The sequence below is a fragment of the Populus alba genome, chromosome 1 (genome assembly GCF_005239225.2).
Source record: "Populus alba chromosome 1, ASM523922v2, whole genome shotgun sequence".
NCBI classification, from domain to species: domain Eukaryota; kingdom Viridiplantae; phylum Streptophyta; class Magnoliopsida; order Malpighiales; family Salicaceae; genus Populus; species Populus alba.
Genome location: NC_133284.1, coordinates 41,922,898 through 41,948,230, shown reverse-complemented (window position 1 = coordinate 41,948,230; position 25,333 = coordinate 41,922,898). Strand labels below are relative to the sequence as shown.

General features: G+C 32.1%; 3 protein-coding genes across 3 annotated transcripts; 2 read left to right on the top strand and 1 right to left on the bottom strand.

Moving 5' to 3' along the window:
* Positions 1–13,553: 13,553 nt before the first annotated feature.
* LOC118056927 (DNA-damage-repair/toleration protein 111) lies at positions 13,554–16,700 on the top strand. Its single transcript, XM_035069365.2, has 3 exons — positions 13,554–13,684; positions 13,780–14,645; positions 16,180–16,700. Exons 2-3 carry the CDS (start codon positions 13,833–13,835, stop codon positions 16,471–16,473), a joined length of 1,107 nt encoding a protein of 368 aa, XP_034925256.1. The 5' UTR covers positions 13,554–13,684; positions 13,780–13,832; the 3' UTR covers positions 16,474–16,700.
* A 154-nt stretch (positions 16,701–16,854) lies between these two features.
* LOC118056928 (uncharacterized) lies at positions 16,855–18,430 on the bottom strand. The gene is made up of 2 exons (XM_035069366.2): positions 17,925–18,430; positions 16,855–17,750 (listed from the first exon to the last, which is right to left on the bottom strand). The coding sequence occupies exons 1-2, from the start codon at positions 18,156–18,158 to the stop codon at positions 17,286–17,288; spliced, it is 699 nt and encodes a 232-aa protein (XP_034925257.1). The 5' UTR covers positions 18,159–18,430; the 3' UTR covers positions 16,855–17,285.
* A 4,624-nt stretch (positions 18,431–23,054) lies between these two features.
* Positions 23,055–24,929, top strand: LOC118056929 (probable mannitol dehydrogenase). Its single transcript, XM_035069367.2, has 5 exons — positions 23,055–23,178; positions 23,423–23,536; positions 23,703–24,216; positions 24,299–24,455; positions 24,575–24,929. The coding sequence occupies exons 1-5, from the start codon at positions 23,081–23,083 to the stop codon at positions 24,766–24,768; spliced, it is 1,077 nt and encodes a 358-aa protein (XP_034925258.1). The 5' UTR covers positions 23,055–23,080; the 3' UTR covers positions 24,769–24,929.
* Positions 24,930–25,333: the final 404 nt, after the last annotated feature.

Sequence of the window (25,333 nt, the reverse complement as noted above, 5' to 3'; positions counted from 1 at the left end):
GCTACCACAAGACTAGACACATTATCATTAAAGTATGCATCACCAACCCCCATTACATCCATAATTGGATTCTTATATGAATTTTCTAGACAAACATCATTCACAATATGACTAATTCCAACCGATGAAGGTCCAACCAATATTGGTTTTGCGATGTAAGGCTCCCCATGTACAATCCAATTTTCATAACAAGGTAAAAACCTTTTGTCAATAGATGCTTGGAAATATCATATTTCTTTAAAAACTTTTGATTTTTTCACCTCACACAAGGACATCTAATTTTTTTTCCTAGTTATATTTTTATCAATTGAAAAGGCAAAATTGATAAATCTTCTAACACCTGTAATGTATTTAGGACGAAGACGACCATCCATAAGACGACGATACATCCACGATCGATCATCCATATTAATATAATTAACATGATAACACCAATAAGCATTTTAGAAATAAGCACACTTCTTTAGCTACTAGTACTTAAACAATTCTTTAAAATAAAATATGTACCGCATAAACAAACTTTAATTATTTGTCCAGCTCACACACACACACACACATATATATAGCCAAGAAATTAGTACTTTTAGAGTTTATGGGTCATGTTCTTAAGATTTACTAGGCTGCTATTTAAGGCCACTACTATTCCAACTAGCAAATTTAGTTAATAACCTTAAAACTCTACAACAATTCTAACATGAGACATTAGATCTTGATATATTTTGTTGGCAGTCTACAGAAACAATAGAGTTATGCTTCATGTACTGGAGGAAAACTTTTTGTGCTATCTGTAATTGGTATTTTATAAACGTTTTCTTTTAGGGTAAGCTAGAAGATGGAAAGAAATTGTTGTGAAGAGGTTATTAAGGAGTTCTAGACAAGGATTAAATAAGCTAAAAAATGAAGTGATACTTATTAACAAGCTTTAGCATATAAATCTTGTAAAGCTTTCTAATTGAATTCATTTTCACATATATTTTAAGCATTAAAATTGAATTTAATTACATGATTTAATAATTTATTTGAAATATAAGAATTGTAATAGGTTATTAATTGAATCCAAATTTAAAAGTATTGTTATTTATCCATTCCTTTTTAATTATTAGAGCAAACTATTATTTTATCCTTATCTTCTTAGTGAAATAATGATTGGTTTGTTTGGTCTGAAAAAAAACTCAATATTAAGTTATATTTTTTTTGGCATTTGTCTTCTCATAACAATTTTTTTTTTCTAAGATCTTACCTGAAAAATTTCAATCTTGAACAAGATTACAAATGCATTTTGAAATTTCAAAGTAACATTTAATTTATAACAAAGAACTAACTCAATATTAAGTTATATTTTTTTGGCATTTGTCTTCTCATAACAATTTTTTTTCTAAGATCTTACCTGAAAAATTTCAATCTTGAACAAGATTACAAATGCATTTTGAAATTTCAAAGTAACATTTAATTTATAACAAGGAACTAACTTATGGTTTTCAAAAACATAATGACTAGCTTATAAAATCATAAAAAATACAATTTAGTCTAATTATTATCTCTTAAAACCTCTAACTTAATAGGAATCTGTATGGTTAGGACATAATCTTGTTGGGTCAATTAAAAAGGGTGTGAATTATTAGAGTATCATAAATTTATTGATAGATAATGATATGTTGTTACATGGATTTCATTTTATAGGAGCCTCACAAGTCCTGCTTTCTTTTGAATCCCATGACTCAATGTTTAAGGCTTTAGAATCAGATATTGGTACATTGAAAAGAGAATTGATTGAAGGTAACGTAGTTGTTTTTTTGAAGTCATAAATAGATGTTTTAGATTCCCTTGTAGACAATAATGTTTTATACAAAACCAAGCCTTTGCATAAAAGAAAATTCCAATGAGATGCTTTTTGTTCAAAGAGCAAAACAATAAGGTACAAAAAGCATAGCAAAAATAACTTAACTGTAAATAAACCTAGCTAACCAAAAGTCAGATCAATAAAAAGGCAGTACAGGACCAACAATTCACAGCAAGAAACTACTAACTTCCCCGCAAAAATCAAAATAAATTTGTAGTTAATTGATATATTATTCAGTCACCTCTAAGTTTCATTTTGGTCTCATAATTTCCATCCAAAAAGAAACTTGATATCGGATTTAATGAAAGAAAATCATTCAATTAATTTTTTTTTTATACAAACTCGCATTGAATAAGGAAAGAAAAAGATAATCTTATATCCATAAAAGTTAATTGAACATAACCAGCATCATGTTCACATGAACCTCCAAAACTAGGATCTACAAGGAAAATAAATTTAAATATGGATTATCTTGTCTCAATGAAAGACAAAGTTCCAATTAATTGAACAGATCAGGATAGACATGCCCCAACAGACAAATTCCAAGATCCTAGTTTGTCAATGAATACAAAGTTACACCACCATTTTAATTGACCAAAGTATGATATAATTAAGCAACCATTTAAAAATGGAGCAAAATAGACTTACCTAAGCCCTAAGAATCAATGGCCCAAGATGGAGATTTTCTTATTGCAACCCAATCAAACTTAGCCAACTCTATTGGTTTATATTGTGATCCAATAAGCCATTTATATTGGTAGAAAAATAAAAAAACATAACAAGATGTTAAACCCATCCAACTATAACCATTGCTAATCTTTAAAAAAAATCCAAGTTAAACTATGAAAAACAAAAAGAATATCAGCATTGGTAGCTCCTAAATTATCATCATTATTCTAAATTACTAAAAAACTTTCTTGGAGAACAAGTTTATTCATCAATGTAAATCAATTTACAAGAAACCAACTTCTTAATGCAGTTCTCAAGAAGTAATCAGAGTCTATCCTACTTGCAAAAGCTGCTCAATTTTGAAATTTAGGAATATAGTACAAAATAAATCTACTATAAGAGTAACAAGAAATTTCCATCAATCGCTCTCTTCCAGACACTTGAATTATCAGCATTGGTCTAGTTGCCTAAAATCATTCAATTTATGAACCGTAACCCTACAAATTAAATTGGGAATTTTGATAAATTTTCAATTAAACATACATAGTTAGGTAAAATTGAATGAATAGCCTAAAACCATTATTCAAAGTATCGGTATAAAAAAAATTTGTTACCTGTGTTCTTGAGTTCTAAGTGAGCGAGATGAAATCTACACAACAGAAAAACACTTGAGATTGAGAAAGTTAGGTAAAAACTTTTTAGTGTAAGTTAAATTGCAATAGAGAAAAAAAAATAAATACTAAATTAATTACTTGAATTATTAAAGAAAAGAATGCAAAACCCAACCCGTTTACAAAGAGAGGGGGTAAATTAGGATATTCAATTGTGATAATGATGGGTTTGGTAGGATGTTGCCATGGGACTATGTTTTAGGTGGTTTACAGAGAAAGATTGAATCTGTTAAGATAAAGGAGAAGAAGATGAAGAAAAAAATTAAGGATGTTGAAGATGAATAAGAAGAAGATGAAAAGTTTGGGACAAAGGAAGAGAGAGTGATTTTTCTACAGTTATGGAGGTTATTAGGGACGAAGGAGATCCACTGAAAGTTAATTAATTTTTAGTAATTGTTTCTTTGTTCTGTGTTTATGTTTCTAAGAGAGGGAGTGCACGTGTGGAATTAGCAACAATAGCGATTATAAATGGTTGAGATTTTATCATATCAAAGTTAATCAACAATCTATATAATTTTAGTTTTATATTAAGATTTAAATAATTATTTTTTTCAATTAGCAACAATAATTCATTGCAAAATTTATATTGCTATTAGCAACAGATTTTTTATTGCTAAAACCGTGTGTGTGTGTGTATATATATAATCCGTTGCAAATCAATTACTAGTAGCCCCTATTTTTAGTAATGGTATCAATATCATGCCTGAATGGAAAAGGACTCAAATCAGTCAGAATAAAATCATATATATGGAAAAGGTCTTCCATGATGAACTCCCGTTGTGGCCTACTCAAATTGCGAAATGGAATGAAATCCTTCCAAGCTATTGAGAACATGAAACTTCTTCTTGCTCAAGATCACTATACCCTATCCCCTCTAAGAACGTACTCTTGTTAATGGCAGAACCTTCTTCAAACCACTCTTCGTGCTCTTCTTCTGAGTCTTCTTTTTCACTGGCCGAAGTATCCAACACTGTGCGCAATTCTTGATCAGGTTCTTCTTTCTTTTTACCACGAAGAAACCATTGTTAGGTCTTCATCTTCCTTTAAGTCACACAATTCATTCATCTTTAACTCTATTTTTGGATATATATTCAGATCATCTGGTTCAAGTCCGCATAATGCCTTCAATTGATTCAGCCTTGATTCTATCTTGTTCAGTTCCTTCTCACATTCCTTGAGGTCAGCTTCTAGTAGAGTTGTTAAATCCTTCAATGACTTCTCTGCATCTGATTCTCCTTGACGCTTTAGATTATTTTCCAAACGCAGAATTTCATGGAAGAATTGAAGAGTGAGTTGGTTAACTTGGTTCTCATCAAATAAGCCTTTCTTCAGAGCATTGCTATCGATATCAACTTTCTTGATCATTGAATTTCCCTCATGTAACTCTAACTTCTTTAATATTCCTGTGCTTTGGACTTCTTGATCCACGAAATCCAGGAGAGCTAGAATCCTGCTTGCTACCATAGAATTCTCATCTCCAATTAGCCATTTGAGAGAAGAGTTCATCACTTGAAACTTTGGTGCCATTTCTTTCATATCTGACAGCAACAACATGAGATTAATGAGCATATGAGAGAGCTTGGTGGCCAGCGTAACTGTTGTAGCCTTCAATGTTTTGACAGACTCCCAATCTTCACCTGATTTAGCAAAGCCATTCAGCCACTTCACATGACTGATCTCCTCCACATCTTGCAGGTCTTTCTTAAATTTATGCAACAATGCAGCTATCTTTCTTCTGAATTCTTTGATTTTGGTATGAACTGTTGGCTTATTATAAGAACTTTCAGGTGGAACAAAACTGACCTTTTTTGTTTTCAATTTCTTACCTTCTAATTCACCCCCATTCATCAATTTCACAAAACCTTCTTTCTTTGGCTCACTTCCTTCTCCACTTTCAGGAACCAGTTTAATTTTCTATATTATCTTCTGCATTTCCTATGAAACTGGTCGAAGATGACATACCTGGCTGCTCCAATTTATCATTATCACCACTTCTCTCTTCATTATCTACACCTCCCAGTACAATTCTTGGCTTTTCTTGTTCCCTTCTTTCACAGACAGACCATTCTTGCACAGAATCGTCTTTCTTCAAGTCTATTGTTTCTCTGCTGTAGCTACTCAAAGAAAACATTTCTTGTTCCCCTTTATCACCATAACCACTCTCACCAGATGGATTGAATCCTATATTTCCACCCTTTTCTTCTTTCTTGGCTTCAAGATTGGCCCAGCTTTCATCGGGTTGAGTAAACGGTGCCATTAACCCAGTCCCTCCTTTGTTTTCATTTTGTTGAAATATCTTCAGTGCTGCAATTTCTGCCTGGATCGCCTCAGCTTCATGTTTATTTCTTAGCAGAAGCTCATCAAACTTTCGTTCTATGTTTTTTTTTGCAATCAGCAACATGCAAAACTAGAGCCTGAATTTCAAGATCAATTTCAGTTTGATCTTTCTCAGCCATTGATAGTTTCTTTGCTCCTGCGAAAGAAAGTTTGAGGGAGAAAGAGAGAGAAAGACAAGCGCCAAAATGTGATCTTTTGAAGAAACCGTTTTTTCTGTTAAGGAGAAATGATTATTTCACGCGAGGGTGATTCTGCAGGAGCGGACAGAATATGTAGTGTGTTAATAACGAATTTGTACATTGCTGCAAAAGTTACGGAGGCTATATATAAGGATTTAAAAAAAATATTAATACAGTAATCTAAAATTCTTGGCGGAATTATACCATTTAAAAAAGTTTTGGTAAATAATATAGTTTTACATTATAATGTTTTAAAAGTGTAATATTTACTAAATATTACTATTCTCAAGCACGATAAAATAATTGTCGCACTTTAAAAGCACATCAACATAACATGTCGTGATTCAGAAGCGTGATATATTATAAAATTTAAACTCCTTCCCAAATTAAAGAGCACAAATAGACATAACAACACTATCGCTCTAAAAAACGATGTCAACAACAATCATCTATCTAAAAAATCAACCAATCATTTGTTTTTTTGCCCTTAAAACACCAAAACTCGAACCATCTTAGTCTCCAAGCATCCTAGGACGCATTCCTCTTCAAAAACCATTGTTGCCGCCGCCGCCGCCGCCCCAGCACTTTCTAGACATACAAGTAAGGTAAACATACTAAATTGCTATTATGTGTGTGTGTTTGTGTTTTATATTTATTTTATGTTTAGTTTAGTTGAAATAAAATTATTGTTTAAGGTTTATGTTGAATTAATGATAACTTAGCTATGAATGCCATTAATTAGGATTGATTTGATATAGTTGAATATGAAAATAACATCAATTAATTAGAAATTAAGAATTTCAATGAATTAGCGTTGAATTTTAGATAAGTTGTCAAATTAGGGAATTTTTTTTATAAATTGATTGAAATGAGCTAATATTGTTATCAATGATGCTTGATGATTTCATACAATAGATCATAAATAAGGTATAATTTTGATGAATTAAGCATTGCATTGAATTGTGGATAAGCAGTTGGATGTGGTATTTTCTTTGAATTTTTTAAATTTACTATGAATTTGGGTTTGATTTCATGTAGTTGAGCATGAAAATATCAATTAGATTTGATATCGTAAATTATTTTTAATTTTGGTGAAATATACGTTGTGTTAAATTTTAGGAATTGGTTTGAATTTTCTATGAATTTTAGCAATTACAATTAGGTTAATCAAATTTGGTTAAAATTATGTCCAATTGAGGGAAATCAAATTTGTTTTTTTTTTTTTAACAAAATGCATTATAATATCTTTATGTTATGTCATTACAATAACACTATTGTTCTTGATGTGAACAATAATATCACATACAATGATGAGACCAGTTTACTATTAATGGTAATTTAGGCTTGTCATATATATATATATATATATTTATTTCATTGACTTAGGTGGAATTATAATGAAGTTGAAGTTGATATAACTTGGTGGTGTTAAGTTGGTGAACACCAATATAATGGCAGTTTTAAGATAATAAATAATTCTTTCATCCAAAATGGATTGAACATAATGATATTGTATGCAAGTCGTCAATCAAATTCCTTAGGTGTCCCAACTTCTAGTTGAGCAAGTATAAATGCATCACAATTTATCACTCCTTCAAGGTCATTTAGTAAAGGAAAAATAGTTTATTGTCAGATGATTTTTTATAAATGATTGATAATACTATGTTTGACAATCCACTTACTGATCAACATAGATTTCACTATTCCGATCTAGTGACAATGAAAATGATGAGATGTTAGAACCGAATGTGAAACTAAATATTGATGATAATGTTGATAATGATGTTGAAGTTGATGTTGATGATGAAATAATATCTCATGTTCCTAAAATTGGAGATGTTTTTGGGTCTTCGTTTGATGTTTCTCATGATTAGGCACTTAGTCATAGATGTTTTCCACAAGGCTCTAATTTGGAAGTTAGACAAACATTCAATAGTAAAAATAATTCAGTTAATGCAATGATGACACATTGTATATTCGGTTGAATATTGAGTTCAACGGTGAACCTTGACCTATTCAATTACAATATGTGCAAGCATCTAAATGTAAATAGTATTTACATGGGGATATCATAAAAGATCGGATACATTTAAGATGGTAAAGTCAAAAGGATCGCACATATGTACCTTGACCTTTATCCAAAAAAACCACCATCAACTTGATGCAAATTTTGTTGCTAATGCTATATCAAACCTGATGATGGGATAATCTTTCAATGATGGTTGCAAACATATAAAATGTGCTTGATCGTCTATTTGGTTCACATGAGGAGTCATTTGAAAAATTTCCAAAGTTGTTATTGGTAATAAAAGAATCAAATCCTGGAATAGTTGTTGATAAAAAATGGTACTCACACTTTCATAATTTTGATATAGTTTTTAAATCTAGATTTCATATCTTTGTTTCAGAATTAAGTTTCTTATCATTTTTTTCCTCTCTTATTGTTATAAAAAGCATGTATGGTGTTTAGGATTTGTTGTTAGGTATCATTAGAGATGATAGTGTTTTGGTATTTTTGCTGGTATTTTTTGGAAGAAACAAGATTTAAATAATATATTGGGTTTATTTTTGGTGTTTTATGATTTTATTGGGTTCTTAAGTGTGATTTATAGTTGAAGTTTGACTGATTTATAGAATTGTTCAACTGGACGGTGGTTTTTTAAGTTAGCTGAGTAAGGTTAGATAGTGTTATTCTTCATGGTTTAGGGGAAAAAAGAATAGTAATGAGAGTATTGTTGGTGATGCTACTATCAAGAGAAAAAAGGTGGTTATCAATGATGGTTTGCTTAGTTATGGAGGCTAGAAGCAAGGATGATGGTCGTGATTATCGTGTGAGGTTAGAAAATTGTTACTACTAGTGAAAGGGGGTGTTTGCTAAAGGTTGATGGTTTAACAATGTCAGAGGGGCTAATTAGATCTATTCAGAGTGTGAGAAAGGAGATGTGTGTCGCTAGATTCCAACAAAAAAAAAGTTGATGGCAATTAGTTTTGTTTTGACATAGAGGTTTATTTTAACTCTATAACAATTTTATAATTTTAACAGTGCGATGGCTATTTAATTATGATTTAAAATATAATGATAATCTTGTAAATATTAAGAATTTTTTCTTAACTTGTTTTTTAAGTTTGTTATTAAAGATGTAAAATGTTATATAACTTATAAACTATGATATGTCAATAGTAATTTTCAAAATAATAGAGGCAAAATAAGAAATAACTAAACTATTAAAGGGTCAGGGTAATTTTTCCAGTTAAAATTCTCTTTTAATTATCTTAGAAACATACTCTCACAGTTTCATATATTAAAAAAAAAATCTACTTAAATCTTGACTCAAAATTCAAAAACAAAATTAATGCATGAAGTACACCTCTTTAAACATCATATTAACTCCGTAGAGTAAATTAATATTTACTAAAATAAAATAAGAAATAGTAAATAATGTATATTTTGGACCCATTAATTAAATGTAAGTATACTAAGGAGAACTAAAGATATTAGGCTAGCTTGAATATTAGATCAGGTTTAGGATGTTTGTTCAAGTTGCTTGGCTTTTTTCTTCTTTTTTAATGCTAATGTTTTTTTTTCCCCTTTTCTAGAGTTCTTTCTTTATTATTTTTTTAAAGTTTGTCTTTTATGGGATTAGTCTTAGGTTCATGGCTAGAGTCATCGGTTTCAAAGGTTAGCGTCGGTTGACTTTTATTTTATTTTTGGGTTCTTTTTTAAAATTGATTTATTTAAATCATATCCTTAAACATTTGATTTATTGAAAATTTATGTTCCTGCCTGTTTTTTCATTTTCTTTCTATGAGGTTATCCCCGATCTTATACTCATGGTTGATTTATATTTTATTTTCTTTTGTGCTATGCGATTAGTCTTGGCTTCATGATCATTGTCACCAATTTCAAAGGTTAACATTGGTTGACTTTGTTTTGAATCTTTTTTTTAAAATTAATTTATTTTAATTTTTTCCTTCAACATTTGATTTATTAGAAACTAGCCTTTGTACTTGTTTTTTCCTTTTCTTTCTATTGGATTATCCTGGTCCTTTGTGCACGATCACAGGATTTACGGGTTAACTCGAGTTAACTCGTATTTGTTTCCATTGCTTTTTCAAATTAAATTTCTTTTTTTTTTAATGTTTATCTTTCAACATTAAATTGCTTAATAATTGAGTTTCATGGTTTTATTTAGTTTTCTTTGAATGTGATCACCTTGGTATCACTACCGAGTCAAAGATTTTGCATCTTGACCAAGGTTGGCTCAAGTCAAGTTTTTTCAACCTTTTTGTAATTATATTGTTTTCTTAGTTTTTATTCTTCAACATTTTATTTCATAGATGATGAGCTTCAACTTTGTTTTTTCTTTTTCTTTCTATGAAGTTATCATGTTCTCATTTGATTTATTAAGAATTGGTTTTCAAACTTTTTTTTGTGTGTTTCTTCTTGTCACACCCGACATCGCGACGACCTTAAAAATTATTTAGTCTTTTAAAAAGAATGGATTGCTGGCATCCTATTCTTTGATGGGGAGTGGTCTTGTTTAAGGAGTCGCCACCTAGTATTATGGTCACTAGGAACCCTAACTGGTCAACAGAGATTCTATAGTACGAGACTGGTTACGTAAAAGGAAAGATATTATCACTCCTTAAACGTTCTGCCTAAAGCAGATTGCATTGCTGGTTTTTTCTTTAATTTGGTCCTTGGACTTTAATTTACTAGCAATTTTTCCTTGAATCAGCTCCAAACTTTATTATTTCTTTAATTAAACCCCTGATTCCTTTAATTAATTAAATCAAAGTTTAATTAAGTCTTCAAACTCACCAATTCTTCAATTAAGCTCTTAATTTCATTAATTAGAATAATCTAAATTTTAATTAAATTCATTTATCTAATTAAGCCCTTGATTTAATTAATTAAACTAGTTCATTTATCTAATTAAGCCCTTGATTTAATTAATTAATTAAACTAGTCAAGAGTTTAATTAAATCTTTAAACTCCCAATCATGTTATCCTTAACCCAAATTTTAATTCATTCTTCATTTATTTTATTTTTACTTGTTTTTCATCAATGTTTTTTAAAAATAAAATAATAAAAAAAATCAAAATTTAGGTCATAAACACTTCTATATGATTATCTCAATCTCATGTACAGGGTCATGAAGTTTATGAGTTAATCCATTTTAACCAGAGTTTTTTGTTTTTTTTTTTTTTAATTTTATTTTTTTAACATTGAATTGTTTAATAACCTGAATGAGCTCAAATCAGGTTTTTTTTATTTTTTTTTTCATTGTTATTTTTTTTTGTTTATTTATTGTTGTTTTGTTTTTTAGTCATACTATCTACATTACTAATTGAACCAAAAACTTAGGCCTCCGATTTTGTTTTCTTTAGAATTCTTGTTTTACGTCTAAACAAAAAATGATTGCCAGTAATGAAGCGCAAACCACGAATCTAATGAAACTCTAGAGTTGTTATTAATGTTGCTCCTTATTAATTTCATTTAACAATTTATACCATTTTCATCCAAATTAGTAGACATATTCCATTGCAACTCTAGGTTTTAAGATATATTAGATTTAGAGTGGGCTTGACCCTGGAAAATCCAATTTTTAACTTTGAGTTTAAATGGATTTTAATTTTAATTTTTTTTTTTTTTTAATTTTTAACTACTAACTTTAACATTTTTTAATATGTTTATTTTTAATATTGAGTCTAAATGGAATTCCAAAGTTTCAAGATTTTTAGTTTTAATTTACACCTTTTATTTTATCATTATTTTTTTAAAAAATTATATTTTAGAGCATACGTGTGGATGTTTCGCAAAGTATCAAGCAAATATCTCAACATTAACTTAATTTTTTATTATGCCAAAAAAAAAGTGCTTTATAATAGCAGATAATTAATATAGAGACTTTAATTGAAACTAATGAAAAATTTAAGGTCATTGTTCTTTTAGCACTACTCATTCTTTTTTACTAGTAATGTTGTTTTTTTTTTAATTTGATTCTTCTACATTTAATTTTATTATAATCTGGCCTTGATAATTTGTTTTGATAAACTTTAATTGATATTCTTAAGGTGTTAGAAAAAAAATTCTAACATTGACATGATGCTCGATTGTGTGAAAAAAAGTTCGAATTTCTTAATTTCACAATTAAAAAAAATAAAGGGATTCAAATTTAAATCAAAGATGGAATTTTGGACCCTTTCTTTTATTTAGTGTGATGTTAGCTTCTTTTCTCAAACTTTTGCCTTTAACTTTTACTTAATTTCCTTTTTAGTCCTTTGTATTTGATAATTATACATTTAAGTCACATTTAAGTCTTTAGTTCAATTGAAGAGAGAGACTCGTCCGAAAAAAAAAATGAGAGAGATAGTTGTTAAATGTACACATTTCAGCAACCAAAACAATTATTTTTTGTGTTGATGAGTTCCATTAATTGAGATGAGTTTTTAGTATTGTTTTTCATTTCATCTTAATAAAATATGTATATCAGGTTAGAGAAGAAAAAAATTGTTTCAATTTTTTTTTGTTTTTTAGAGCAATTCTTGAGTTGATAACTCAATTTCTTAAGGATCTAAAGGTGTTTTTATTTATTTTTAATTTAAAATAGATTGAAAAATATTTTTTTAAATTAAAAAGCTCATTGCTCGATCTCCCGACCACCTTTTTAATAGTTGTAGTATGGAAAATGGATGATGGTGTCTATCCTATCTGTAACAAAGATAATTTAAAGAGCTAGACAAATAGACCTCCCCTGACAGGTTTACGTTTAAAATGACTAAACAAGTTGGGCCACCTAACCTATCTGTTTGGTGTATTTTTCACTTTATTTTTTTTTCTTTGCATTCAATAAATTTACTTTACTTTAAATAGATTAATTAAAATTATTTATGCTTGCTTTTCCAACTGTCTTCAACTTTAATTAAGGCATCGTTTCTACCTGTGTTTCATTAAATTTTGAATTTTTTTTTTGTTAAAATTGAGTGCGGTTTGTTTTTTTTGAATCGTTTGATGTGCTGATGTCAAAAATAATTTTTAAAAAATAAAAAAAATATCATTGGCATGTATTTAGGTACAAAATGCTATTTTAAAAACAACCGTTACCACACTGCAAAGACGCTCTAAAACTCATTGAAATAAACCATTTAGATTTTTTTTTCTTAGTATTACTCAATCAAATATATTTTCATCTTAATTATTAATTTTTTGTTTATATTTTTATTGGATTGCTTTCTTGTACATGTGAGTTATGTTTGAAGGTATCATATCATGAAATTATGTCTATTTTTTTAATAAAATAAATTAATACAACAACAAAGTTAGTAAACACTTTGAACCCGTGGTAGCGCGAACAAACAACATACGAAACTGTCTCTGTTGCTGATTTGCTTTTACATTTAAAATTGTATTTGAATATTTTATTTAAAAAATTATTAAATTGATAAAAAAAAATTTAATATTTTTTATAATTTTGATGTAATGATATTAAAAATTTTAAAAATTTTAAAAAATATATTTTCTGTATTTTTAAATAAAAACTATTTTTTAAAAAACACTAAAACTTTAAAAGTATGTTTGATATTGTGATGCATGGTGCTTTTAAAAAATACTTTTATATAAAAAATATATTAAAATAATTTTTTTTATTTTTGATATCAATATATTAAAATAATAAAAAATATTAATTAAATATTTGTATACTAAATATACTCTTAAAACATATTTAAATATAATTTTAAATACAATAACAAATAATAGACTTTAAAAATGCATAAAATAATTAATAATAAAGGTAAACAGTATCACATTAAAATAAAATAAATAGATTGGATCCTTAATTACCATCCCCACCACCGTGGCATCGAGCGAGTCCTTTAAACAAAAGGATTCGCTAAACTTTTATTTAACAAATCATATTTATAATAAAAGAAAATATTTCAACAAATGAACTGAAAGAACTTTATTGAAATATGAAAGAATATTGTAATTTTATTGTCTCAATCTCTAGTTTTAATTACAGAATAGATTATCAAGTACTTTTTAATAATTATTCTCTAATTTTATATTTATATATATAGGAATCCAGCACCTTGACGAAATTCACAGCAGGATTGAATTTTTGGAGAACGAAATGTTTGGTGGTGGATTGTATGGAGATCTGCCTCCGCCATCCGCCACGGCGGTGGAAGAAAAATCAACCACCAACACCTCCACTGTATGGTCTTCTACTACCTTGATGGCCCCACCTACTCTCCGTAAACCCATCACATCACCACTAACTATTTTAAAAAACCCTAACAAACCTAAACCCCAAATCTCTGCTTCCAAATCTTTAGTTTCTCCGTTCGTGGCGGCGGCGACTGTGCTACCCGATGAGGTGGCTCCGCAACCGGAACTGGTAGGGGTGAATTCGTTGGTTGTTGAGGAGTATGATCCGGCCAGGCCGAATGATTATGAAGATTATAGGAGGGAGAAAAAAAGGAAGGCGATGGAAGCGGAGAGGTTGAGGGAGATTGAGAGGAGGAGGCAAGAGGAGGAGGAGGAGGAGAGGGAGAGGGATAGGGAGAGGGAGAAGGATAGGGAGAGGGATGTGAATATTTCTGGGGAGGAAGCGTGGAGAAGGCGTGCTGCCATGAGTGGAGGTGTTCCGAGGAGTTCTTCGCCACCCAGGAATGGGGATGGGTTTAGTATTGGGACGTCAGGGACGGTGGGGTTGGGAGTTGGTGCTGGTGGACAAATGACTGCGGCGCAGAGGATGATGGCGAAGATGGGGTGGAAGGAAGGGCAAGGATTGGGGAAACAGGAGCAAGGGATTACGACGCCATTGATGGCGAAGAAGACTGATCGGAGAGCTGGGGTTATAGTGAATGCTAGCGAGAAGAAGGTGAAGAGTGTGAATTTCAATGGAACTCCTCCAACTCGGGTTTTGCTCCTTAGGAATATGGTATGTATGTATATTTCTTGATTGGTTTAAATAAATGTTTTTGCACACTATAACTGTAAAGAAACTAACGGATGGGAATCTGCAAAACAGCAACAAGTTTCTGTTTCTATTCTTTGTTTTCCATCTATTCTTTTGTATTTTGTAACATGCTCCACTGATTCTGTTCTTTTATATCTTTCCCTCTGTAAACAACAAACTACTTTGCATGCTATCCACTACTTGGGATTGCCCATTGTTGCTGTATTGATCTTCACTAAGATTTGATATTTATTCTAATTTCATCTGGTGAATATCTAGCCTACCATATCTAGTTTGATGAATGGCGTTATAGTGCCCTAAGGAGAGAGAACTCTGGGCTTTTGATAGAACTAGCCATGAAGCATCTGCTTGAGGAGAATCTGTGCATTGAGATTAGCGTTTGGCATTGAGGATTTTATTCTGTTGGCAACTGTGTTTCTGCGAAATCTACTCTATCCTTGTTCTTTTTGGAATCACTTGATGTTTTAGAATTTGAAGTGTCTGATACCCACCTTTACTCTTACCAGCTTGCTTATTTCTAGTTTTCACGCATCATCGCTCACTGACTTTCTCACTAGGTTTGTAGCTGTAACATACTTTTCTGAAATTTCAAATCCCCCCCACGCTTGAATTTTCTGTGTACTTTATGATTTTTCATTCTCTTTTTGAGGGAAAGAATGTTTATGGTTTGTAGCTTGTGGATGCTTGCTCACCAATGTATTGTCCCAAAGAGGTTTACACTCATCCAGATCACTATATGTGAATCTTAATTTCTTCTGTTTTCTTTTGTTCTATTGTACTCTTATTGTTTACAGGTCCTCCGAAGCTTTAGTAAGATTTCATTTGTAAATTTGGAGTGGTGTTAATAGAAACCAGTTGACTGAAAGGCCGTCTGCTTGCGTTTTCCCTTAGATGGCTGGATTTGATAACCACTCTTTTTTGTTGGCAGAATTGCAAGATACAAAAGGGTTTCAGCTCAATCTTTCTATAGACACTCATTTGAGCGTCCAAGTTTTGTAATTAAAGTCACCAGGTCATAGGTACAAAATGGTTCCAGTCCAGTCTCTTCTGTAGCCACTGATTTGAGCAATTCTGACTCCCATTTTGCTATCAGTTTGATATTACTATCCTTTGGTTGGAAAGCTATTATTGTTTGACGGACAACTGGGTGCTTCTAAGAGTATGTAATTTTCTCCTCACAATCAAAACGAGATTAAGTTCTGAACCTGAGTTGTTGGTTAAATAATTTCTGTGTTGATTTTTGTTGTGCCGTCTATCATGACCTTTGATATTTCAATTTTTTGGTTTGTGTGATGGAACTGGAATCTATTTTCTAATGTGATTGCTATTTGGTTTCTTTCACTTTTTTTTGAAAAAAACAAAACAAAACATGTTTGTACATGAGGCTGCTTCAGATGCTGTATGTTTTTAATATAAAGTGTTTATCCCATGCTTCATGTTTGTGATTATTGATGAAGATTGGAATTAGCTGAAAATATTTCTCTTTTCCTGAAAGGTGGGCCCTGGTGAGGTAGATGATGAACTAGAAGACGAGGTTGAATCCGAGTGTGCGAAGTATGGGACAGTCACTAGGGTTCTTATATTCGAGATCACCGAACCAAACTTTCCTCGTGAAGAGGCAGTTAGAATCTTTGTACAGTTCGAGAGATCAGAAGAAACTACAAAAGCATTGATTGATCTCGATGGGCGATTCTTTGGGGGTAATGTGGTTCGTGCAAGGTTCTTCGATGAGGAGAAGTTCAGCAACAACGAGCTGGCTCCTATGCCTGGTGAAATCCCTGGGTTTTGATGGATGATTGAATGACCTGTCGAGCTCCCTTCAGGATCATCAGGGAAGTCATGGCGGACTCTTATTTTGATTCCCATTTTACTGTGAGGATTAAGCTGTGTTGTAAGTAGGTTCCAGCTTTGGGCTAGAAGGAGCGTAAACTGTGCTTCTACTGACAATAACTTGTCGTTTGCATGAATGACTACGGCTTATATGAACGCTTGAGAAATAATTTTTTTCTGCTTAAACACTCTCTCTTTGATAAGGGACTAACTTATACGTTCCTTGTGCCAAGATTGTTGCATTCAACATCCCGCTCGTAAATCGTGATGGCAACTCAAGGAGAGTGATCTGACTCACTGACATTTCCTGGTTTGTGCTTCGTTCTCTCTGTTGTTAATGACCTTTTGAACTAATAAATATTGGTGGTCAGAGATTAAACATGAAATCAGACACCTTTAGACGAAGTTGAAGGAAAAATTAGTTTTTTAACTAATTAAATTTAAAAGTAATCCTGGTCCTGGTAATAGAGCTTGCAAGGAAAAGGAAAGCAACCCGGTAGAAGCCTTCGTGCACCAAATGTTAGGCTAAGATAGGACTAGAAGACACCTTTGCCAACCCTGCTCCACCAAATGTTAAGCTACGAGCTCTCTCTCTCTCTCTCTCTCTCTCTCTCTCTCTCTCTCTATATATATATATATATATATATATATATATATATATGCATTGCATTGGTTTTTTTTTTTTTTCATGTTTCTACTTCCTACTTTCTTTCTAGCAGTGGTAAATTTCAGGATATACATGAGGACAATCTTGGAATTCAAGACTCCCAGTTACTGGTCTTCTGATCCCAGAGGCGTGTTCTGGTTAGATGCCCTTGCCTCTTGGATGTACGTCCCTTGAAGCTGCTGCTGACTTGGTACCTGCACCTTCATTCCACCTCCGATGATGGCGGCCGCGGCTGTGACTGTGGATGGGTGGTGGAGCCCACTAGCTAGTCCATTGTACATGTAGAATGCAAGAGGATTATTACTGTCAACATCACCGGTACAACTACCTGCATAGCCATGTTCATGACCATACAAGGATGTGGACCCAGCATGGCTGTTGTTGTTGTAGGGGTTGATCATTGTGGGATCGATATTGCAGCGCGGCGACGTGGTTGGACAGCAGTCTCCTCCTCCTCCTCCTCCACCACCACCACCACCACCACAAGCAATAACGGTGCTGCTGGTGGTAGGTGTCGTGTTGGTGCTTGTATTTGGGATCACCCCACAAGTTGGGCACCGGCTCACAACCTTGCAATGAGCAATTAAAGAGCATCTAGTTAAAGAGGTTGTGTTCATATTAAAGCATAGAAACCAGCAAACATATTTTAGTTCCCTTAGGGTGCACAGCTGAGGAAATCAAGGAAAGAATGCAAATTAATTACATAGAGATGGAGGCCAGTAAGAAATTTCAACTTTAAATACCTTATAGCGGTAGGTGGTGCCATCAGGCTCAACAACCCAACCAGCCTCCTTGGCGAGTTCACGGAGGACTTGATTGATATCAGAGCGTGGTGAAAGCTGGTAACCACCATATTTCCTGATTCCATGGAAGATCCTGGTGGTAATAGCTCTTCTCTGTCTCTCTCTCAGTTTTGTTCTCTCCTTATCACTCTCACTCCTGCCTGATGATGATGTTGATGAACCATCCCTCTTCATGGTTTATCCTGCTTCTCTCTCTCTCTCTCTCTCTCTCTGAAGTTTTTTTATATATATATATATATATGGTGGTGGGGTTGGTTTATATATGTTTTTTGCATGACAAAGAGAGAAGATCATGGGAAGACGAACGGAGCGCACAGCGCGTGAAGGAAGAAAATAGAAAAAGTTGTTAGGCAGAGGCTGATCGATGGCAATGTACGTTATTGGGTGGCTGAGGCTCACAAATTGACTGGCAGCACAGTACCCGGCCAGATACAATTCATGGGGGACAAGAGATCAGTAATCTCAAAATAAATAGTTTGCATAAACAACAAATATTATGCCAAACTTTATAAAAGAACAAACACATTTTACTTCATTTTTCAAGAATATAAAATCAATTCATTTATGAAGATTAAAGACTCTGATGAGATGATATTATAACTCTGATTTTTTAATATATATTTCGAGGTTTTTCCTTGATAGATGTTTCGAAGTACTAAGTTGAAGTCAGCTTTGTCACCATATGAAATTATGAAATGGAAATAACAAGATAAGATCATCACAATTCAAGGTTCCATGAACTTAGTTCTTATAATAAATATATTTGGTTCAGTTTTTCTCTTTCAACAGAAAGAGACTGGAGGAGGATTCCCTTGAAGAAGCAGGAGTAAGGATCTGAGGATCTGCTGACTGTTAGTACTGAGTCCTTACAACCGACAGTGAAAACTAACAAGTTGTCAGGGAAAATGGTGTTTAAGGGCAGAAGAAGCTCTTGTACTTTGGTGCAGTAATAGAGCTGGGAGGGGTGGGGTTGCAACTAGTGGTGTTTTGGTTTGGTTTGATGGGAAAAATCTAACTCAACTTGGAATTTTAAATTTTTTAAAAATTAATCTGGAATGAACTCAAAATCAATTCAAGCCAAGTTAAACTGGTTTGGTTTGGATTAATTTTTTTTTTTTTTTTTTGCTTTGAAAACTAGAAAATCCAATACCATCATAATCTTCAAGTTTCTATCAGTCAAGTTTCTAAGATTCAACAAACACTAAAAATCCACGATTACAACAAAAAATGTTAATCAAATTAAAGACCATGTCGAGACTAGTTATCTAGCCATCATGCATGGATGGATACGGAGAGAAGGGTCAAACTAAAAAACAAGATATGCAATAAAGAAAATACACTTTAGTACTAGAGACGGAATATATTATAGATTGATAAAACAAATATATATATATATATATATATATATATATAATATATATATATATATATATTTTTGGTCCTTTGGTGTAAAACAGGGAAGCCTTGGTGTTGGGGTGGTTTAGTATATTTTTAAAGGTTTATTAGTCAATAAAAAAATGGTTAGAAAGTATTTTTATCTTTAAGAAAAATCAATTAGTAAAACTACTTATTTACCTCCAAGATTAAAAAAAAAATAGAAATGTTGATAAGGGTGTGATGGTCTTTTTACTTGTTATAATACAGTAAAATAAAATATTTACCCTTAAAGAGAAAGAAAAAAAAAACAAGGCATGCATCTTAAGGGTATTTTCATCTTTTTTTAGAGTTTTGGTATATTTATGTTGGATAATTGATTTTTTATCAATAAAAAGTGTTGATATGTGCTTATTTAAACGATGGGTGAGACACCATCTAGTGGCCAAACCTGTCCTACCGCAATGTCAAAAAAAATTACCACCCGCTATAGAACTCGAGTCAAATAGCTAGTGTGTATATATGTTCACACATAAAAAACTATATAATTAGATTTAATAGTTTTATTGAGAAATGATAATTAGAGCCTCCTATAAGAAATTGCAATGATCTTCATAATGATTGATCTCATATTAAAGATATTTCTTTGCTTCTTTTATTTTACTTTCTAATATTAGATGTAAATAAAAAAAAAAACTCAATATATATCTTAAATCAATAGCTTATAGGATGAAATTTCAATTCATTTAAGTAAATAAATAACAAACAACAAATATTTCATAAAAAAACCAATTTAAAATATTTTCATTAGTTTTATATCACTAATTTTTATTTATTTATTTATTTACACAGACATATGGCATATATGTCATCAATGGTATAGAATTTATCAATCTGTTTGTTATGTTTTACTATAATGTTAAATGAGATTGGGATGAGATGACATGCAATATTTTCATACAATAGAAAATTAATAAACTAATGCCTTTGATTTTAATACATTAACAGCTAGCTAGAGAAGGAGGAAGGTGGACGGAGGGATGGAATGTGCCGTTAAATTCAAATGTGGAGGACTTAATTGCACATTTTCAAACTTTAGACACCATAGGTTCAATTAATCACCAAATCAAGGGATCTAGATTGATAAAAGCAGTGGTTGATCACTAGAATTCGTTCTATTCCAAATAAAATAAAATAAAAACATGCAAACATCTAAGAGGGGAGAAATAATGGAAAAACAACATCTTATCCTTTTCAGAAGCATAATATCTTTCTTTTTTAATTCAATATTATATAAGAATTTGATTCATCAAATCTGCAACATTCTGCTTCTTACCTAATCATTCTATTTTTTTTTTATTTCTTATTTAGCAACTTAACATGATAACGATCCTTCTTTTTAATCATGACACCTTAATAATTAATTAATTATTATTATCTTTTGATTTTTGTTTTATCCAAGTGCCTCATGTCCCATGAAAGAAATTTGTGACATTAATCCATAATAGGAAGAGTCATCATTTTATTAGCCTAAAGCAATCCCCTATTTAATATTCAGTATCATTAGTTTGGGGTTGTTATCTTGGATATTAGGGAGGTTATTTAGTATCATCATTTGATTTCGCCGATTGTACAAGTCATTGTATGGTTTAAAACAAGCATTGAGAATATGGTATACTCATCTGAGTAATTTTTTGCTCTTCACTGATTTTCTTGCCTCCAAGATTGACACCTCCCTATTTATCTTATCTAGTGACACTAATATCTTTTATCTTCTAGTGTAAGTTGATGATATCTTGCTTACGGGTAGCAACTCTGCTATGCTCCATCGCCTAATACAGTTACTAAGCTTTGAATTCAAGCTTCGTGACTTAGGCATAGTTCACTACTTTCTAGGTATTGAAGTTCAATCTACAAGTATGGATTTGATGCTTCGTCAGCACAAATATATTTTTGACATTCTTACTCGAGCAGGTATAACTTCTTGCACACCGGTTGACACTCTAGTCTCTCATTCAAAAGTTACTATATTGCTAGATACTTCATTCTCTTATCCTATATATTTTTGTCAAATCATGGGTGCTGCTTTCCAGTATCTTACCTTCACTCGCCCAGATATCTGTTTTTTTGTTAACAGAGTCTGTCAATTTATGCATACTCCTACAGACTCTCATTGGATCGTTGTTACGCTACCTTAAAGGTACGACATCTTATGGCTTTCATATCACTCGCGATTCTTCTTTTGCTAGCTCTCCATGGTCTTACATATACAAATTGGGCTGGTAGTATTGATGATCGCAAGTCTACGGGTGGCTACATTATCTTCTTTGGTTAAACACCGATTTTATGGAAATCCAGCAAGCAATGCATAGTTGCTCGCTCCTCTACTGAGGCTGAGTATAAAACATTAGCAGACGGTACTACTAAGATCATTTGACTTCAATATATATTCCTACCTTTTGGTGAGATAACCTTGGCGCGACTTATATCTCTCCGAATCCTATTTTTCATGCCTGTACTAAGCATGTTGAGGTAGATTATCACTTTGTCCTCGACTGGGTTGCGAAGAAAGAGATTCAGATTTGTTTTATCCCATCTCAGGATCAACTTGCCGATGTCTTCACTAAACCTCTTTTTGCTGCGTCCTTTACTGTTTTTTTAATTAAGTTTCGAGTTGATCCTCCACCCTTAGCTTAAGGGGCTATATTATAGAATGTATAACATATATATATCTGAATAGAAAATTAATGTAAAATTATTTCAATGTTATAATCCTTACAGTTACTGTCGTGTTCTGCCCCCCCAACCCCCACACACACACATAGAGGAAAGGTAGGCTAAGACACAACTTAACCCATTCTTTTATTCTCAGCTTAGTTGAGATATAAGTAAGTTAACCTGAACACCTATATTAATAAAAAAAATTCAAAATTTTTTTCTTGACAAATAAGTAAAAAAATAATAATAATAATCAAGAAGAAGCAAGAAGATGGAATATTGTTTTCATGATAAATACCTTCATCCACGTTTGTTTTAATAAATGAATGGACTTAGGGATGAAAAGACAACTGAAAATGAAGGTTTTATGACATGAAAAGGAAGTAAATTGTCCGGGTGTGATATAAATATAACACCTTTTCGGATAACATTTATGAACAATCAAGAAATTAAAGAAAAAAAATTGTTTTCTTGACAAACAAGTAAAAGAAAAAACAACGAGAAGCGAGAAGATGGAATATTGTTTTCATGATAAAAACGTAAGAAAAATCAACAAGAAGAAGCGAGAAGAGGGGCTAGTACTGTTTTCTTGTCAAAGAGGTAGCTAGCCAGCAGCCGCCATTATTCACCATAATTAACCTTTCATTATCACTGAAAAAATCATTCAATAAAATAGTTAAAACATTTTGATATTTTAAACCGTGCTTAGCTCACCCTAAACTAAAAATTTATTCAAAGACTGTAATTTATCAGTTTTTAAGTTTATTTTTTAAAAAATTAATAATTTAAGTTTTATAAATTTCAAGGTTATTGGATATGTATATAATCTTAACTTCAGAACTTATAAAATTAATTAAGATATATATGAGTTGGTTCAAACACTTATATTAATAATAATAAAAAAAAATCTGTTCTCTCGCCTAGAAAACTTATATAAATAGAACCAATTGCCAATAACATAAACATCAAAGCAGTGAAGCGAATTAAGTCTGATATATATCGATATGTCAAGGTTACAAGCAGAAGAAGAAACTCAAAAGGCTTTTGGATGGGCAGCTAGAGACTCTTCAGGAATTTTATCCCCTTTCCACTTTACTAGAAGGTATGCGCATATGAGAAATATGTTTTTTTTTTTTTTTTTTCATATCAATTGCATGATATATACTATGTCACTTAATAAAGAATTTTGGTAAAAAAAGAAAATCTCTAGCATCATCCTGCATTATTTACATATGTTATATATGTATAGAATTACAATTGTATGACATTTTTAGTCATCAATGGATTTTATATATGATTATTTCTCTCTCTTTCTTGTGTTTTTTTTTTCCCTGCTATGCTATCAGGGTTACTGGAGATAACGATATTACAATCAAGATTTTATATTGTGGGATTTGCCATTCTGACCTGCACATAGCTAGGAATGATTTTGGATTTGCTATCTATCCTGTTGTTCCCGGGTACGCTTTCATCAGATCATAATACCATGCACCTTCTGTCTTATCCTTAATATTAACATATCATCATCGAAATAATAATAATAATAGAAGAAGAAGAAGAAGAAGAAGAAGAAGAAGAAACATTACCAGCCGATCATACCTAATTCATTATCTTGCTCAACCACAGGCATGAGATCGTTGGTGTGGTGACCCAGGTTGGGAAAAAGGTAGCCAGGTTCAAGGTCGGAGACAAAGCAGGTGTGGGATGCTTAATAGGCTCGTGTGGAAAATGTGAGAATTGCCAAGACGACATGGAGAGTTACTGCTCCAAAACTGTTTACACCTACACTATTTTTGATGACGGCGGAGCCAACAATTACGGTGGATATTCCGATGTATATGTTGTTAACGAGCACTTTGCCATTCGTATTCCGGATAATCTCTCATTAGGAGGTGGAGCTCCGCTGCTTTGTGCTGGGATTACAGTTTTTAGTCCCATGAAGTATTTTGGGCTCGACAAGGCTGGGATGCATCTGGGCGTGGTTGGTCTTGGTGGATTGGGTCATCTGGCGGTGAAGTTTGCAAAGGCATTTGGAATGAAAGTGACCGTGATCAGCACATCTCCGAGCAAACACCATGAAGCGATTGAGCAACTCAAAGCTGACTCGTTTATAGTGAGTCATGACATGAAGCAAATGGAGGTACATGAGGAGCAATACACTCGCAGTTTTTTGTCAAAAGTCCACTCTATTCCTCTTCTTGTTTTTTTATTTGATCTTGCAGGCTGCGACTGGCACCATGAACGGTATCATAGACACTGTCGCTGCAGTTCATCCTCTAAAGCCACTGCTTGATCTCTTAAAGACTAATGGAAAACTAATACTGGTGGGTGCCCAAAGTCTTGAAAAGCCCTTGGAGGTGCCTGCTATGCCCCTCTACGGTAAGAAAAACCATCTGCTGTTCCTCACTCTTCTTTCATTTACTTTCTTTAAAACTAGCACCTGGAAGTCCATGTATCTGGCAAGAAATTTTCTCGTAAAATCTGTGATATTTATGCAGGAAGAAAGCTAGTGTCAGGAAGCATGGCAGGGGGGATAAAGGAGACGCAAGAAATGATTGATTTTGCTGCCAAACACAACATAGAGGCTAACGTTGAAGTTATTCCCATGGATTATGTGAACAAGGCCATGGATCGTCTTGCAAAAGGAGCTGTCCGTTATCGATTTGTTATTGACATAGCAAACACCCTTTAATTTGAAGTATTTGTTTCCTTCATTTGTTTATTTTCTTTCCATAGAAATATTGTTCTGTTGCCTTTAAGATACCATTTTGGTGTATTGTTAGTGCGTGGAATGTTGTTAAAAACAAAGGTTAAATTAATTGAGGAGAATAAGATGAAAATTGAGGTGAAGAACCTATAAAATTCTATGTAAAACAATCTTTGTTTCCTTTATAGTGGATTTTGGAATAAAAATTTATTGAGAATTACCAACATTAATTCTTCTCGTTATACTCTAAATACACATTATAAAAAAAAAAAAAAAATAGCCTAGCAGGTTTTTTAGATTTAAATCCTAACATTTTATGTATAAAAAAATATTCAAGAAGATTCTTCACATATTTTTTTTTATTCATGGACTATATGTATATAATGAGTTGGTACCTATAATTATTTATGGGTCAAATAATTATTTTATAATAAATTCAAATCCTAGAAATGTTAGCATAAAAAAAAAAAAAAAAAAAAACCCTCAAACTCAAGCCTAGATGGCAAGCCCTAGCCCTAGGATCCAAGCTCGAGCCTTCGAGTCTTATGCC

Coding starts and splice junctions, on each gene's coding strand:
- LOC118056928 (XM_035069366.2), bottom strand. CDS start 18,158: ATGAAGAGGGATGGTTCATCAACATCATCATCAGGCAGGAGTGAGAGT. Junction 17,751..17,924: donor GCACCACCTACCGCTATAAG/GTATTTAAAGTT, acceptor GCTCATTGCAAG/GTTGTGAGCCGGTGCCCAAC.
- LOC118056929 (XM_035069367.2), top strand. CDS start 23,081: ATGTCAAGGTTACAAGCAGAAGAAGAAACTCAAAAGGCTTTTGGATGG. Junction 24,217..24,298: donor ATGACATGAAGCAAATGGAG/GTACATGAGGAG, acceptor TTGATCTTGCAG/GCTGCGACTGGCACCATGAA. Junction 24,456..24,574: donor GCCTGCTATGCCCCTCTACG/GTAAGAAAAACC, acceptor ATATTTATGCAG/GAAGAAAGCTAGTGTCAGGA.
- LOC118056927 (XM_035069365.2), top strand. CDS start 13,833: ATGTTTGGTGGTGGATTGTATGGAGATCTGCCTCCGCCATCCGCCACG. Junction 14,646..16,179: donor TTTTGCTCCTTAGGAATATG/GTATGTATGTAT, acceptor TTTTCCTGAAAG/GTGGGCCCTGGTGAGGTAGA.